The sequence below is a fragment of the Athene noctua genome, chromosome Z, assembly GCF_965140245.1.
Source record: "Athene noctua chromosome Z, bAthNoc1.hap1.1, whole genome shotgun sequence".
In the NCBI taxonomy this organism is placed as follows: Eukaryota; Metazoa; Chordata; class Aves; order Strigiformes; family Strigidae; genus Athene; species Athene noctua.
The window spans coordinates 70443076-70460450 of NC_134077.1; the positions used below are offsets into that span (position 1 = coordinate 70443076).

General features: G+C 39.8%; 1 protein-coding gene across 3 annotated transcripts in view; it reads left to right on the plus strand.

Annotated features, from left to right (window-relative positions):
- Window positions 1–17375, plus strand: part of GLIS3 (GLIS family zinc finger 3) — a 173689-nt gene that overhangs the window by 146106 nt on the left and 10208 nt on the right. For 2 of the 3 annotated variants that reach the window (XM_074932330.1, XM_074932331.1), the window contains exons 7-8: window positions 5415–5568; window positions 17177–17355. In XM_074932330.1, coding sequence (XP_074788431.1) covers window positions 5415–5568; window positions 17177–17355 — 333 coding nt within the window. Of the gene's footprint in view, window positions 1–1937; window positions 1958–5414; window positions 5569–17176; window positions 17356–17375 lie in introns of all 3 variants that reach the window. The other variant, XM_074932333.1, reaches the window with a different exon arrangement.

Genomic DNA, 17375 nt, shown 5'->3' on the forward strand with positions numbered 1-17375 from the left:
ACATATCTAGAACTACTAAATGTGATGTATTACCAGGTAGGACCATAAGCACATTTACAGTGGGCTGAAAAGTGTTAATATTATTATCACCAGTTTTATTTCTGGGTTTATTGTTTCCATTTTAACATTGCTTAATGGTTCTCCAAAAACTGGTGCAAAGGTTGGGTTCACACTGATGAAGAAAAGAACATTTACTGATAAATTGGTACTAACATTGTACAGCAACTATACCATTTATTCATGAGACGGAACTTCAGAAACTATAGTACACTGAAAGGGAAGAATCTGTCTTGAAAGGCTGGCATGTGATGTAAAGGTGCCATGGCAGGAACAACTTTAAATCCCAGTTCAGACCTCACTTTATTGCTTCAGAGCTTTGATTATTTCTTAATCTCAGAAACTACAGGACATTCCAGGATGCCTGTCTTTCTCAACTAATAATGTCCAGCTGCCCGTCATTGCAAGTACCCAGCAACAAGACCAGAAAATGTTTATCATGTCCAGCTCAGAGAAGAGATCAAAGAATGTTCAAAAATCAGAACCACACACCTTTTCTTATTTATATTATAGGCTGTTTTGGGAATGTCCTATGAAGCAATTGGGATACTTCTAGCAAGCACCATTTTATTATTTTTATCAGAGACCTATAATTACCTATAAACTAACCCTGATGTTTTTGTTCTGACTCAGCTGGTAATTCTGCAATAACTTTCTTAATTTTTTACTATTCTGAGCTGTGGAGTAAGGGAAAAGATTCTTAGTAGATGGTGTGGTATTTTAGGACAATTTTTACATGTGGAAGATGTTTACCATGAAACCATTCTATGTTCTAAACCTTTATGTTTCTAAATATTTGAGGTAAGGTATCTCAAAAGACGGAGACTGATTGAACTAGTGCTTCCCTAGACTTGTTTTCTTCTGTCCAAATATCTTGAGTGTGTGGACTTTGCAAACTCTCCAGCTTTCTAGGTGCCTCCAGTACATGGATGCCTCCAGTATCTCTGATCTACGTGCAGAACATCTGTAGAAAGATACAGAGACCATTAGTGCAGATGGTGCATGTGACAGATCCACTTTGGAGACAGGCATATTATCTTCATAATGTGATTTTGACTTCTGCTCTACTTCTTAATGTATGATGGCTTCTCAAGTTCCATGCACACTGGAGTCTTCATATTTACAGATGAACTGGGCAGGATTAAGGCAACACAGGCAGAATCTTTTACATTTTCTGGGCTTATCACTTACAGTTCAACACAGCACAGGCCCACATATTCCTGGCCACGAAATCCTGTAAGGAAGTATGGGCTTCCTAGGGAGGTGAGAGGGGAGAATGCATGAAGCTGATGCTCCCATGTGCAAAAAACATTTCAGATTTTTTTCTTTGTGCAGTATTAAATCACTTGTTCCCAAGGAACACATAAATATTCCTTATAGAAATAAAAGGTTAAACATAATAATTGAAAAAAACCCCACTCTTGCAAATATATGTATGTAATTTTAATTGACTGAGCTACAAAATTAAACCTTCACACAGTCTATATGGAAAGAATTCTCAGCCTTATCCAATTTCATGCTGGAAGTGGTAAGAGGAGAGGTATTTTGGGGGCAGAGATAGATTGACAGAGTGCTGATTTGACAGGAATAAATCCAAGATAGTAAATTATACCATCGCTGGTAATTTGCAAAGTGGAGGGTGATTATTCTGCATTTTAAAAATGTTCCATGAAACTACAGGTTTCTGGCTATAATATTTATTTTTTTTTTAGGCTTTGGATTCTATAAGTTTTTTAATGCTACTTTCCTGGTTTTGCTTTTTTTTTTTTTAAAGGAACCTTCTTCAGAATCAGATTTTTCTCTTCCAACCACCTAATTTTTTCCTAGTCATTATAAGAATACATGTAAATTTAGCTTCTCACAGAGAAGCCTTTGCAGAGCTATTTACATGGAAAATTATGTGTTGATAAATTATGTATGAATCTTTCAAAAATTACTTTGTGTTAGTTTATCTTGTATTGATAGAGAGAAAAGCCTCATTGTAGGAAGCCTTTTTGTTAAGTAATACACTTAATTCTGCATCTTTCTGTGTGGACCTACCTGGTGGTGGTATATTGGAGTCAGTGAGTATGCTGGTTACCATGAACATTTTTTCAGTTTCATACCATTCAAGTCAGGTGTTTAATGGGATCAGACACTGAAAAGACATTCCTTTCTGTAGATATTTCCTGACAGCACTTTGAGCAAGCAACTCACGTTTAACAGCTAAACCACTAGAAAAGCTTGCCACACACACAGCTCCCAAGAAAAAGTGGTCAAGTTATCTAGCAGTTTCTTAAATAGTGTCCACAGTTTTAGTCAGTCTCTTGAGACTAGGTCTACTAGGGAAATGACCTGTCACTGACAAAATTTTTTGACTGTCATAACTCTGTAGATTGCCAGTGGCTGACAATGTTTCTCTTCAACTGATATTTGCAAGATTCAGGTAGTGGCTTGGAACAATGTCATGTCTATACTAGGAAGTTTTAGAAGTACCATTTCTAATAAGAATCAGCTGCCAGTACTGTGATTTCGCTTTGCTGGGTGCACACGGAGGTGCTTTTGTCAGCACAGTACCTCTATGCACTAACAAAACATGTGTTGCACTGCCTGCAGTTGTTATATGGTTTCCCACGCTATCATCTATGGTGCTGCTCTTAGAGGCTTCTTTACAAGGCACTGCGTGAGCCCAGGTGTGCTATTCTGTCATGCTGTTACCATTTAACATACCCTACAGTAATATGTTTTTGAAGCTAATATGTATGCTTTCTCTTCCTTAAATATCATACCTGCCCCTCTAGTCTCTGCCATAGTTAACTCTTACTTTATGCTGTGTACCGTCTCTTCATCAGAAACAGAAAAAAAGTACAGAGAAGTTGTTGGGAAACCTAGCAAAAAGGTACTACAGTAGCAAATACTGCTACAGTGGCGAATATTGCATTGGACTTTAGGTAGATCAGAGAAAATACAGATGGTTGAGCGTGCTTGGCTGCAGATACACCTTTTCCCAGCGACAGTCACCCAATCTGGGGGAACCTGTCCTACCACTGCAGCCTGGACCAGCTAGAAATGGGCAAGCACAACTTAGAAAATATGCTTGCCTGAAATCTTCATAATGGTTGTGACAGAGAACAGCTATGACAAGGAAGAACAACTCTCTCTACCTTGTGCTGGAAACCCAGTTATAGTCCAGCCTTTTTACTCTTGATCAACCACAGCCTTGAAGAAATTTGTTTTAAACTCTAAGATCACAGTACTGGGAAAGGAAGTAACTGTATTTTCTTACACATTTCAATGTTTTTCTTAGGAAAAAATGCAAGTTACCCTATTTTTGCAGGTTAAATAGTCTCTGTTTTTATTTAGATAATCAGTGTTTTCCTTTGCAACCTACTGATTTGTTAAATATTCCCTCTGCTTATTCTGCCAGAATGTTCATTTAGTTGTTTTTCAGTGTTTTCTTCTGCACTGCATGTAAACATAAAGTAATAAATTCAAAAGGTCATTCCTTTGATTTCCCTTCTGCACTTATCTTGATGCTACTCTGAGAGACAGGTGTGAGAGAGTGATTTTTGGAGTGCATTAGCAAAGTAAAAAACCAACAAAAGCTACCTTCCCCAGTTTTAGGGGGTGTTCTTCCTCAGCACTTTCTTAGTGCATTACTCTGCTTGTTTAAGGGATGTCTCATCTCCCTGTGGGATCTGCATCCTCTGTACCTCTCTTAAGGTTTGGGATGCCTTTTACTATCAGATGTCTGTTGTCACTTGGGTTGTGATTAGGAGATTCAGGTCCATATAAGAATTAGCAAACAGTAGAGGCTAGTGTCAAGGGCAGCTGCAAGATTTTTTGTTGGTTTGCCTGGCCATGTGGTAAGGCAGACTTCACTCCTCCAGCTTTATCCACCAGTGTGGCTCATGCCAACTTTCCCTAAACTTTGACATTACCTCTGCAGCATCTATATTAGATGTTTTTATTCACAAAGTGGTTTCCTATCTGTCATCTTGCACTGTCCATTATGTCCACCAGCTGAAAGATGTCCAGGACTGCTCTTTAATGAGGTTATAGCATAATTAAACTCCTGAGCCTTTCTTTAGCTGTGTGTTAGCCTGGTGAATATCTACTGTGTCACAAAGGCTTGTGAGAATTAGTAAAGGCTTTCCAGAAACAGGCTGAGGATTGGGAGATGAGGTGAACTTTACAACCCTTTAATGTTGGGTAGCAACATTCAAAATTGTGACTTATAAAATTATTTTTTTGAAGGCAGATCTATGATGGGGTTACTTCTAAAGTGTGGTTTGTTTTGCTAGGACTGCAGCATCCATGCAGGCATCTTCACTTAGAAAGATCTTTTACCAGTGATGATGCCCTTTGGGGAACTGGTTTAAATTCTAACATTTTATCAGTAAGTTTGAATCATTAGCTCCAACATACTCACTAATACAATGTAAGTATTATAGGTAGAACTTTATTCTGTAAACTAGGCCTAAACAATACCTTTTTATAAAGGGACTGGAAGATATGACAACGAAACAGTGAGAGAACATTTTTATGCCATAGAGACCCTATCTGATTTGTTCTCAGGGTTTATAAAATATTTAAGTGCATATATCTGGCTGACATTCAACATCGACATAAGCTACCTGACACAGATGTCAGTAAAAATAATTGAGTAACTGGATTTTCAGAGATTTGATAGTCAGTGTCTTACCTTCCTACTGCCTGATTTAAAGAACTTGTGAAAATGAGGTTACAAGATTTGGAGTCAGCTAGTTAGGACATTCAGAGGGAGTCCTGTATTGCTTTTTTTTTAGTCATCCAGTACCTTTCATTATTTGGAAGGTATGCAAGAGCAACCTCATAGAACATTATGAAACTGTTAACACTAGTTTAAAATTTTTTTATGCATTACTGGGGAGTCTGGGGGCAATAATAGCAATATTTGAGTTTGGGTTGACCTCTTCAGGAAATCTGGGATTTTTACAGCTGAAGGTAAAATGCAGAAAGTATTTCACTATTTACAAAACTGTGCTTTCTGTTCACTGGCTCTAAAAATACATATCTTGGGAAGTATTTGCCACTTCTTCTTCTATAACAGGAAGCTATAGAAGATTTGCAACCATACTCAGACAAAATTCCCAAGAACACAACTATGTCGTGTCTGTGTTTCTGAAAGTATCATTTGGGAGCAGCAAAGATTATTTAGTTAATTTTTATGCGGTTTATTTTCTTCCCTTCAGACAGAAAACAATACTTAAGAAAAACCAGTTGGTTGCTAAGAACTGACACGACAGCTTTAAGGGAGGTATTACTGGTTAGTATTTGATCAGTTATCAATGCTATCACCTGCCTGATGAGGGTTATTTCTCTCCTTTTGCTTTCAGCAGCCGACACACAGACAAGTCGAAGTGGAAGAGCAACTGGGGCAATATCCTTGTCCCACCCCAGCAGCCACCCCTCCCCAGGACATAACGCACAGGGTAGTCCTCTCCATTCTCCTCCCAAGTTACCCCTTCATTCAGCCGTGGACTCAGAGAGGTAAGACCAGCCCCTATTTTTCCCATGCTGAGCCTGGGACAGGACTGCCTTCAGAGCTAGGGTGGAAACTGAATTGTTGGTGTGCAGAAAGTCACTGGTGACAGCCTCCAGGTAACAATTGCTCTGGGTATGGGTTTACCAGGGAAAGGAGAGGTGAAAGAGATGTTCTTATCCCAGCCTGGGCAGTGAGGATTTCCATTCATCTCCATTTCAGGGACTTCCTCCAGTCCCCTCTGATCTCCACCAATGGCCTGAAAAGGAAAGTCATACTGGCTGGGGCACTAAATTTCAGAGGAGCCCAGCTGTTCCTTACAGAATGGGGGCCCTGAGATTCATGTTTCTGTTTTGTTGTGGTACGAGAGTCACATTCTGTCAATATTATCTCAATAGTAAGTATTTATGCAGGAACTTGGCTTTTTTTTTTTTTTGGCTTTTTTTTTTTTTTTCTTAGAACCAAGAGACAGTGGAAGAATATTTAATTCACTAGTTTAAGAACTTGATTTATAGTCAGGTTTTATTTTATGCTGACTAGGTACAAACCCCTTGACCTTTGCTGTTTCCATGATTTTAGATATTTCAGTGATGTGAAAGCAGATTGCTTAGAAGTCCTGTAATTATCATGTTTAGACACTCCCTAAATTATTTTCAGCAATCTTTCCAACTATTTATCTAGTGTATGGTATTATAGATTTCCACATAGTTTGTTGAATCAGAAGTCTACCAGATTGCAAGACTGGTAGCAAATAGCCTAAGCAAATAGGTTTTCAGTGGAAAATCAGGAAGATACACCATCGCACAAAATACTGAATTCTTACTGTATCTATATGGATACTTAATTTTGTTAATCATGTCCCTGTTTTTCAGTGCGCTGATAAATTGCTGTATTTCATTAATGTATTTCAAAGTCTTTAATTTCCCTGAGTGATAGCAATGCCAGTAATTTGGAGAGCACAAAGTGTCCAATTAAAAACCTGAAAAGAACATTCACTAGATTTCAATTACTGATAAATGAACATAATTTCTTTGGAGGAAAGCGGTAGTCACTCTGCCTTGTATCAGAAGGAAGAACATGATGGCTCAGGAAACTGACACCGGGTGAAAGTGCTGATTGATTTCAGACTGCACATGTGAATTCAGCCAGTTCTGGAGCCACTGAAAGGTGTTGAGCTTTTTGTACACCCGTCTGAGATGAAATTCACTGTTTCATTATCATTGGAGCTCATCTAGTGGTTCAGTCCTTCCTTCCCACTCCTGGCCACACAGTCCCGAACTTCTTCCCTTGCTCTGGCTCTGGCCCTCTGTGCAAACTCGAGGGCTGCCCACTCTTTTGCCTGACCCAGAGGCTTTTCCTTCCCAGTACAGTTTTCTCTCCAGTGTATGAACTGTCCAACATCTGTATCCAACAATTGCCAGAGCACAAGATGACAGACAGTGACAGATCAGTAATTATTACAGGTAAAAATTTCATTATGAAAGACAATGATCTTTTCATTAGCCCATTTCTGAGCCAGTTACTAGTATAGGACCATAGCAGATGCATTTAGAGTATGACTTAACTCATTAAGTCCTTGAATGTGTTACAGACCTCAGGATACTACAGTACTTTACAGAATAACAATAATAAAAAGCTAGTGTGATACACTCCTTTCTCATATGTTAGCTGTATACACTCTCTCTAAAAAGTCTTTAAGTGCCAATTCCCATATGTGGAGCTACTTTAGATGAAAGAAAAAGGTGCCAGTATCTTCATTGACAAATGCCACTGACAAATGGCAATTTAAATTCAGAAAAGGAAAAAAGTATTGTAGCAGTGTTGGTTTGATTACAGAACATATAATACAAATTAAGGGAAATGTTTAAAAGAAAAACTAATGCAGAATCCGCAGTCTTGAGTCTAATAGAGTCCATTCACCTTTTGTGTAGGCTGTCATTTACACCACTTCATGGGTGTGATGATAGCTGTGAAAATGTAAACTGAGCAAATGAACACTTTGGTATACAAAGTGCCAGAGACAGTGTTTTTGCAAAGTGTGAATCACTCTGTTTATCCCAATCTAGTCAGTGAGAGGACTGCAGGATTTAGGAGTGTAAGGAGGGGACTTGGTCCCTCCATGCTGTGCAGTTCCTGATGGACTCTGTATGCCTGGGGTCATTCCAGAGTTAGAACTGCCTGACCAGCACTCACCTCTGCCTTTGTTGGACTGAAGCTTATCCAGGCTGGCCTGACTGCTTTGGCAACTGGCCAGTCATGTGCCCCTTCCATTTTGGAAGCAGACTCAGGTTTGTGAGTAACAGAAGCAGAAGGAATTAAGCGATTTACATTTCCAGGTATCACAGAGTAGAGAAACAATTGGAAGGCTTCTTTTGCAGCTTTCTCCACCTAGGTGATGGGAGGGAGGGTGTGGACTTGATTAAGCCTTATTCATGTGAGAAACAGAACCAAATATGAGACACATCTTACACTGCTTTCATTCTGTGTACAAAACTCAGAGTACACAGAGTGCAAGTCACACAGAGATTTCATTTATCAAAGGAATGAACATACATAATAAAAATGCAAATATAAATTTTGTTTGTTCCAGCTCTTTGATACTTTCAGTGCTCAATTAATATGAAATAGTCCAAATTTTCACTGAAGGTAGCCAAAAGCATATGCATAAAAGGGAATACATGCTTGGCTTTCTTTTCAGTCATTTTTTGTAATAAAAGAAGACATGGTCATTCAAGGAAGCTGAAAAAACAACCTCATTAAAACAAAGATTAAAAAAAAATTTGTTTTTATGTGGCATAGTTAACATGTGCAGTTCAGTGCCCCAAAACTAATTGTACCAAATGCTTGAAATTTTTTTATTATTTATTGAATTACCCAACATATACATTTTTCTTTTTAAGGCTTGCTTTGGTGCAAGAAGTAGCTTGTTAACTGATGTGAGACCAGAAGAGAATTTTTCATTTGGACTTATGTTCCAGATGATTTTTCACCTTCCTGTGAACAAGAGCTAGTGGTATCTCCCTGCAGCATGATGCATATCCTGGCTTGACAGAAATTTCTAGAGACTGTAAAGCTGGAAAGAAGGACTGAGGGCTGACCTGTTCAATTTAGCATTACTGTAAAGCTATAAGAAATTCTACAACAGTGCTTCTTTTTGCTTATTTGTCTGTGGTTATATTCCTTTTATGCTTTTGCTGTAAAAGAATAAGCAGCTTGAAGCCAGACTTCCAAAAGGAAAAGCCTCTGAGTAGCTCTAACCAAGAACTAGACATCCAGTCTTCAGTTTTTACAAAGCCCTTTGTATGTGGTATACAAGGGGCTGCCTCGAAGAAAGTCTTTAGTTAAAGACCTTAACAGTGTGGTTTTGAAATCCATACAGTCATTTCTTTCCAGGCATGTGACACTTCAGAAGATTGTCTGATTTTTTGTTTTCAATTATAACTTTTTTTGTTGGTGAGCAAATGACACATATACATGACAGATGCTAAGTAGTGGAGGTGGTAAGTCTAACCCTGAACCTGAGCCATAGACTTATAGAATCCTTTAGGTTGGAAAGGACCTTTAAGATCATGGAGTCTAACTGTTAACCTGGCATTGCCAAGTCCACCACTAAACCATGTCCCTAAGTGCCTTGCCTACACATCTTTTAAATACCCCAAGGATGGTGACTCCACCCCTTCCCTGGGCAGCCTGTTCAACACTGACAACCCTTTCAGTGAAGAAGTTTTCCCTAATATCCAGTCTAAACCTCCTCTGATGCAACTTGAGGCCTTTCCCTCTTCTCCTATCACTTGTTACTTAGGAGAAGAGACCAACACCCAGATCACTACAGCATTGTTTCAGAGCTGACCTAGCAAAGCTTGGAATTTTTCTCCAGCCTGTTTCTACACTTCTTTTTTTCCAAAGGCACTCTTTTCCTTTTCTTTGTATTTGCAAGCAACTCACCTCTCTAATACAACACAACCACAACAAATGCTGGGAGATATTTTAGAGTTATATATCTCTGTCTCAAGGGGATCTATGTATTGAGGTGGCTGCTCACAGCTTCCTTCCTAGAATTCTAATTTAAATTCTGCTTAAGTTCTCCTTTCTTATTCTTCTTACCAAAGAGCATGTGGCGCTAGTTAGAGGAGCTGTTCTTTCTTCCGGCCATCCCTTCTTTGGGCTAGGTGGACCACTGGTTTGATCTGAAATAGCAGTTTCTGTGTTCCTAAAGCTTCAGCATGAAAAGGGTTTTTAGACACTCATTAATGACTGGAAAGAATAGGATATAAAATTGATGTCTACTGATGTCTACTCCCCTGAGACACAGTGAGGATAGAAAACTGCTGTGGGATCATTGCTGTGTGGTGTGTGTGACAGAGCTTGACGAGTGCAAATTTGATGGCTAAACAAAACTATGGACAAAAATTTTGGTTTGTGTTGGCCAAAATATTTCTGTAATGGGAGAAGATTCTCTTCTTTTAAAAATAATCAATTGCAACAGAAAAATCATTGGAGAGAAACACATTGTATCACAGGTAGGTGAAAAACTTACGGTTTTGTTATTTTATTCAAATTATTGTATTCATGACTTTTGGGGGAAGCATTTGATTTTTAAAAATTGTGCTTAGCAAAATCTATGCTTTCCTTACAAGTGTTTTTAAACCATGATTATTTGATTGTCATTGATAGCTAGCTGGACTAACTTACAGTGCAATATGTTGTGTTATAGAATACTGTATTACAGCAGATTATTTTCCCCACTGACAGTGAACTGAGGAGTTGCAACATCACTAGTGGGCAGAATAAAGTGTGGAGCCAAATCAAAATGTGAGATAAAGCAGAGAATGGAGGCATCACCCCAAATTTTCTGGATTTGCCTAGAAATACAAAGGCAATCCAGATGGAGTGACCATAGATAGTTCCTCACTTAACATTGTCAGAAGTGCAGCACTGCACAGGACGCTGTTGGAGACAGCAGCCTGCTACAGGGAGTTTATGGCTTTGTCCTCTGTCCAGGCAACACTTCAACTGTAATAAGATGAAAGCCTGATCTCCTGGCTGTGTCAACTGCATAACATCTGGCTGTGTTCCCAAACTGTTGGAGCCCAACAAAAAGAATTAGAATTCAGGCAGTTAACAGAGCGTCAACCCAATAAATTGTGTTTGCTATTTGTTCAAAGAAACAGTGACCTCTGAAAAAAAAAAATAAATTAAAGTTTTCAGCTTTAATGTTCCATTTCCATTTTGGAAGCATATTGAAAGCAACCATAAGGATTGATGTCTAAGTGATGGCACATGCTTTACTTTTCAGTGCAAAGTTGAGAAAAAGCAGAGAAAGAAGACATAGCTACATCCAACATAGTTAAATATTTCCTGTCTCGGCTAATTCCTGATAGTAACATTTTGTGTCATAGTGTAGCATGGATTAATGGCAGGTAAACTATATCTTCTTTTTCTCATTTATATGCAGATGCAGTTTCCTTGTTTCCTTTCTTTTCAATATATTTTTAACAAATACTTAGTTGCAATGAAAATATTTTCTTTGCTGTTCCCAAGCAAAGAAAATACTCCCTTCACTAGCTATTACTACTGCTATAGTACAATATGCTGTTATTATTATTTTTGTCATCCTCCCAGTCTCTTGCAGAATTTATTTGAAACTGTAGAATAATTGGAATTAGCCTTTTTCCCAGGAAACAACTAGTTTGGAAAAGTGATACCCAGAATTTGATGTAATATGAAATAATGATATTTTGCTAGATACAGCAAAAATCAATTTTTTTCTACAACTCTGAAACAGTACAAACAGGAAAAACTGAAATATACTAACCCCCTAGGGATATGAAACTGACAGAGCTGTTGTCCTGCAGCCAAATGGTTATTTGACATTTGGGTTCTTAACATGTTCTGTTAAAAAGGAAAATTGGTTGTGTCAGACATTTTTGGTGTAATCTGGTTTATTTAACAGGAGGCAGTAAAAAGTCTTAAATCCTGTTTCCTAGAATAGATTAGCAGCTCTCAAAGATTTGACAAAATTGATTCTCTTTAAGTACAAAAAAGGGTCAGAGTAAGTTTACCTTCAGACTTTTTTTTTTTTTTTTTTAAATTTATTTTTTAAAGTAACTTTGCCCTTACACCATTTTCTGGTCATTCAAGGTAATCTTTATACTCACATTTGAATTGTGCTTTCTGATATCCTATGAATATGGCCACACAGGAAGGAGAATCCGAGACAAAATCCGAAACATGAGGGGAAAATTCATGGTACCATTAGTACTAAAAAAAAAAATTCAAAAATTATATCATCTCAGATGCCAAATCAATGTGATTGGCTGCCAAATTATAGCTTTTCCTAATGACTGAACAGAATTTTTTCTGCATTTTGAAATTTGAACTCTTGGTGTTACTTTTTTCCATGATATGTATGTATATGTACATGTGTGTGCATATATAGCAATTAGATTAGCCACTTCTTCCAGATTTCCTCAAAAAGAAGATATGTAACTCCAGCTTTCTTCTGCTGCAGTGGTTCTCACTTCTAAGTCTGTCTTGCAATCAATCATTCCCCAGTTTTGCCCCCAAAATGCCAGTCTCCTATGCTTCCCATCCTTCCTGCATTCCTTGCTTCTGCAAGGTGAGGTTTCAAGCATTGAGGAAGGAGGACAGAATAGCAGAAAGATTTGGGATGCTGTCTTGTTGCCCTTTTCCTAATCTCCTGAAAAAGAAGGCAGGAAAACCAGACTGTTGTTGCAGCTCAGAGTTACTATTCTCTTTCAGAAGGTGGGTAAGTGAAACAGGCAGTGAGTTCAAAGGGGTTTCCTTTTTCAGTCCATTTTGGACTGAAATCCATGAGAGACTTGGAATTTTTCTTGTCATCAGCATGCTGGGTCCAGTCACAGAATCACAGAATTGTCTGCGTAGGAAAAGACCTTGAAGATCATCCAGTCCAACCATCAACCCAACATTAACAGTTCCCAACTACACCAGATCCCTCAGCACTAAGTCAACCCAACTCTGAAACACCTCCAGGGATGGGGACTCCATCACTGCCCTGGGCAGCCCATTCCAACGCCCAACAACCCCTTCTGGAAAGAAATGCTTCCTAATATCCAGTCTAAACCTTCCCTGGTGCAACTTGAGGCCATTCCCTCTTGTCCTATCACTTATTACATCACAGAATCACAGAATCATCTAGGTTGGAAAGGACCTTGAAGATCATCTCATCCAACTGTTCACCTAGCACTGACAGTTTCCAACTACAGCATATCCTTAAGCGCTGAATCAACCCAACTCTGAAACACCTTCAGGAATGGGGATTCCACCACATACCTGGGCAGCCCATTCCAACGCCCAACAACCCCTTCTGGAAAGAAATACTTCCTAACATCTATCCCAAACCTTGCCTGGCACAACATGAGGCCATTACCTCTTGTCCTATCACTTGTTACTTGGTTCAATAGACTCATCCCCAGCTCTCTGCACCCTCCTTTCAGGGAGCTGTAGAGGGCGATGAGGTCTCCCCTCAGCCTCCTCTTCTCCAGACTAAACCCCCCCAGTTCCCTCAGCCGCTCCTCGTACGACCTGTGCTCCAGACCCTGCACCAGCTCCGTTGCCCTTCTCTGGACACGCTCAAGTCATTCAATGTCCTTTTTGGAGTGAGGGGCCCAAAACTGAACACAGGAATCGAGGGGCGGCCTCACCAGTGCCAGTACAGGGGTCAGATCCCTTCCCTGTCCCTGCTGGCCACGCTATTGCTGACACAAGCGAGGATGCCATTGGCCTTCTTGGCCACCTGGGCACACTGCTGGCTCCTGTTCAGCCAGCTGTCAATCAACCCCCCCAGGTCGCTCTCTGACTGGCAGCTCTCCAGCCACTCCTCCCCAAGCCTGTAGCGCTGCTGGGGGTTGTTGTGGCCCAAGGGCAGCCCCCGGCATTTGCCCTTATTGACACTCACACAGTTGGCCTCAGCCCATGGCTCCAGCCTGTCCAGGTCTCTCTGCAGAGCCTCCCTGCCCTCGAGCAGATCAACACTCCCACCCAACTTGGGGTCATCTGCAAACTGACTGAGGGTGCACTCGATCCCCTCGTCTAGATCATCAATAAAGGTGTTAAACAGGAGTGGCCCCAACACCGAGCCCTGGGGACACCACTCAGAAAGAGCTGCCAACCAGATTTAACTCTGTTCTTAGACCAAATTACTGCCTTGCCTTCTCCCTTTAAGAAGGGGAGCTGGCTACTTAGCCACAGAGAGCTCTGTGAAGTGGATGCAGGTGACAACTCTTGGAGACATCAAGCATTCAGTGAAGGTGGGAGAAGCCCACTGAGAGATTCTTGTATAAGGCAAATGTCCAGTACTGCTCATCCAGTCACGTACTTCCATGAGCTTCCTGAGGCTGGAAATGTGAAATCAAATGAAAGACTGCCAGCCTAAAAGAACAGAAGCCAAGATAAAACTGAGGCCATGAGTCTTTCAAATTCTCTTGGAAAAAGAGGAGCACCATCAAAAAGCTGTAGGTCAAGCAGAGCTTTGAATAGTAATTCTCTACTTGCTTTCCTTGTTTCCAGTCAGCTTGAAAAGTGACAACTTGATACCACAGTTATAATACCTGTCTCCACTGTATTGCAGTGGCAGTTCTGCTTGATGGAAAGTTTAACAAAGAAGGGTTTCTCTACCATGCAGTTCTCAGTATTTTCTCCACCTACAAAAATAACCCCTTCAGCCCAAAAATAACACCTTCAGCCCTTTGACGCTCAGACAACTGAGTACAGCCAGTTCTTTAATCGAGGAGTCTCAAAGTGACGAACCTTGTATATATCCTTGCTACAGAGACATGAAAGGTTGATTCCACACCACACCTAAGACTCATTTACAGGTGGCCAACCATGATAAAATAAACTATATGAATAGTTATAAATACACTGTTTATACTATATAAATATACAATTACTATTAGCTTTCCTCTTCCCTTCCTTTTCCACACATTGCTTAGACTGTGCATGTAGTTTATGTTTGGGCCAGCTCCAGTCAATAAATGCTAGAGTAAAATCTTTTCTCCATGTAGCAGTAACCAATACTGGTCATTAACAAAACCCCTATATATGCGTCATTTTGATCAATCTCATCAAAACGGGTAGGCTTTGGTAACCTTGTAATGTATCTTGCTTGCTACCAAATATAGCCATTCCCCAGCAGGACACTTTTTCCTAGCTAATGTTGGAAAGGGAGTGGCTACTTGATGGCTCCAGAAATGTTCCCGCTCTGATTGTGCATCCAGCAGGCATAGGGAAGGGCACCTTTCCACAGATCAGTCTGTTTCCCGATTTCATTGACTCCAGGGCTGGACCACAGTTCTTGATGGCAGTTTCTGAGTGGTCACAATCCAGTCCTGACTGTTTCAAGAATATAACTAAATTTGCAGTTCCCCCGGTAACACACTATGATTTGTTCAGGGACAAATCTGGATGAAGACAAGTCCAAGTTTCACTTTCGTTAGGCAGAAGGGAAGTAAAAGTAGATAACTATAGTCACTCATATGAGTAAGTCAGGAATTCATTAAGTGATTCATAAGTCTTTTAAAGGCCACTGAATTTTACTTAAAAGGTGTCCCGTCGGGCTGTACAAAGTAGTGTGTTATTATTGGGAGTGCTTTGGGGATGTTAAATCAAATGTGAAATTTGTAAAACTGTGCTTTTCACTTTGAATTTTGAAAAGGTTTTTTTTCCCTGTTGTTGGCTGCTGGTTAAAACCATTTTTGAGAGATTAATTTTCACAAATGAATTTTGAAAACACAGAGGATGATATCCCATGATTTTTTAAATAATAGTAGTAATAAAAGATTGTCTGTGAATTGCTCTTAATCTCTGGCAGCAAATAACAGTCTTACTGTGTGAGCACTATATAAAAGACTCATTCCAGTCCTTACACAGGAGACATATAATCAGGTAGTAGTAGCACATTTTAAAAACCTCTGATATTTTTATCACAATATAGCTACTGATTTCTCTGTATCTAATATGCCTAAAAATGCATTTCTCAAAGAAGACTGAATAGGCATTAAATCATCCAGAGTTCATCTTGACACTTGCTGTACTCCAAATATAAATTATGGATCTACCAGAAATGTAGTAAATTGGTTTCATATTAAGTCAAAATGACACAGCTAATGTGTGGCAGATACTAATTCTGAGCTGCAGCATAAAAGATCTCAAGGTGTCTTGGATTTAAATGTCGTTATAACCTGTGCAGTGACCCTGTGCAGAGTTGTTCTGTAGTGCTACTACTGCAGTTGCACCTTCTGTTGTACTCAGGGTGAGATTATAGCTTCCTTACACTTCTGCAGGAAAAATATTCTTTATTGCTAGGTTAAAAAAAAGTCTTCTAGTGTACTGAGGTCTAGCCTCAGGAGAACAAGATCAGGAGACCAGATCTATGCTTTAGGATCCTGGCAGACCGTGTTAACTGCAAGCACTCATTTGTCCTAGCCGCAGCTACCAAGCACACACACCACAGAGAAGGGTACGTGAGGGCTCCTGCTCAGCACAGACTTGCAGCTTGCTTTTAGGAGTAGAGAGCAAGGCCAATCTGTGACAGGAAGACTGCACCAGTTTTCCTCATTCTCTTGCAGAAATATCCTGGCTCTTTTTTGCTGGCCTTCCAGGCTCTCCTCTCATGGATAAGAAAGTGGTCCTGAGACATTCCCGAACACAGGCTGAGCTTTCATTTACTAATCAGATCCCATTGGTCTAGTGGGTAGTTTGGTCATCGGAGACAGATGAGCTCTTATAACCTCAGCATTTTATCTGCAAAAATGACTGAAGCACCTATTTGTAATGTCCTTTGAGCTATGCAGTTTTAAGGAAATATAGGAAAATGTTAAATTTGCAAGGTCTGTAAAACCATCATGTAAAATCCTCAAAGCAGTGTGTGTCCTCCTAGTGCCAGTAGTCACAGACCTCTGCAAAACATATCACTGAAGTGATGAACCTCTGTGGCAGATGTACCACCCGGTTTGGTCTGAATGGTTCTCCTCCTCTGCCAGGCTTGTAAGTTTATACTTCGAGTCCAGATCAACATTTTGATGTGGTCAGACTGCCCAACTGGAAGTGATTTAACACATATACATTATATTGACTTCAGATTGTTTATTTTCAAATAGTTCTATGTAACATAAAAAAATTTCTAGAACTTGAAATCTGAACCTGGACCTGAACCTAGTATCTCCTCAGTGTCCAGTGATCAGAACTGACCACTCACTCCCAGTGAGGAAAGACAGCTATTTATTGACAGATACAGTTGATACAAAGCCTTATAATGAGACAGCTGGCAATGCCTCAGAAATCAGGTCCCCCATGAGGTATCTCTGCCCATTAAGACTTAAACCCACCCACAGATGTTAAAAGGAATTTTCCATTATATGGGTGCAATTCAGCCTTTTAATTTCCCCCTTGTCAAATCTAATGATATGTCACCATTTGAAAATATGTCTTCTCCACATCTGGGCTGTACACTGTTCTTTTGGAAGACTGTATCTGTGCAAACTGCTAAATATTATAGTGAACTAAATAAAGTAGAAACAATCTTTAGCCCTTTTCTGTTCGGGATTTTACAGTTTTGTGTTTCTGAACTCCTAGGTTTGTTGGTTCAGCTCCTTCTCATCACATCAGCCCCCAGAGAATTTCAGTTCCATATCACATGATGCAGAGACAGACTCCACAACCTCTCCATCTTCAGCAGCCTACAGGAATGTCTCTAAAGACATACCAGCCAGCAGCAAACCCTTTTTTTCAACCAAATAGCCTCCACATCCAAGGTAAGAAAGAATAATCTTCG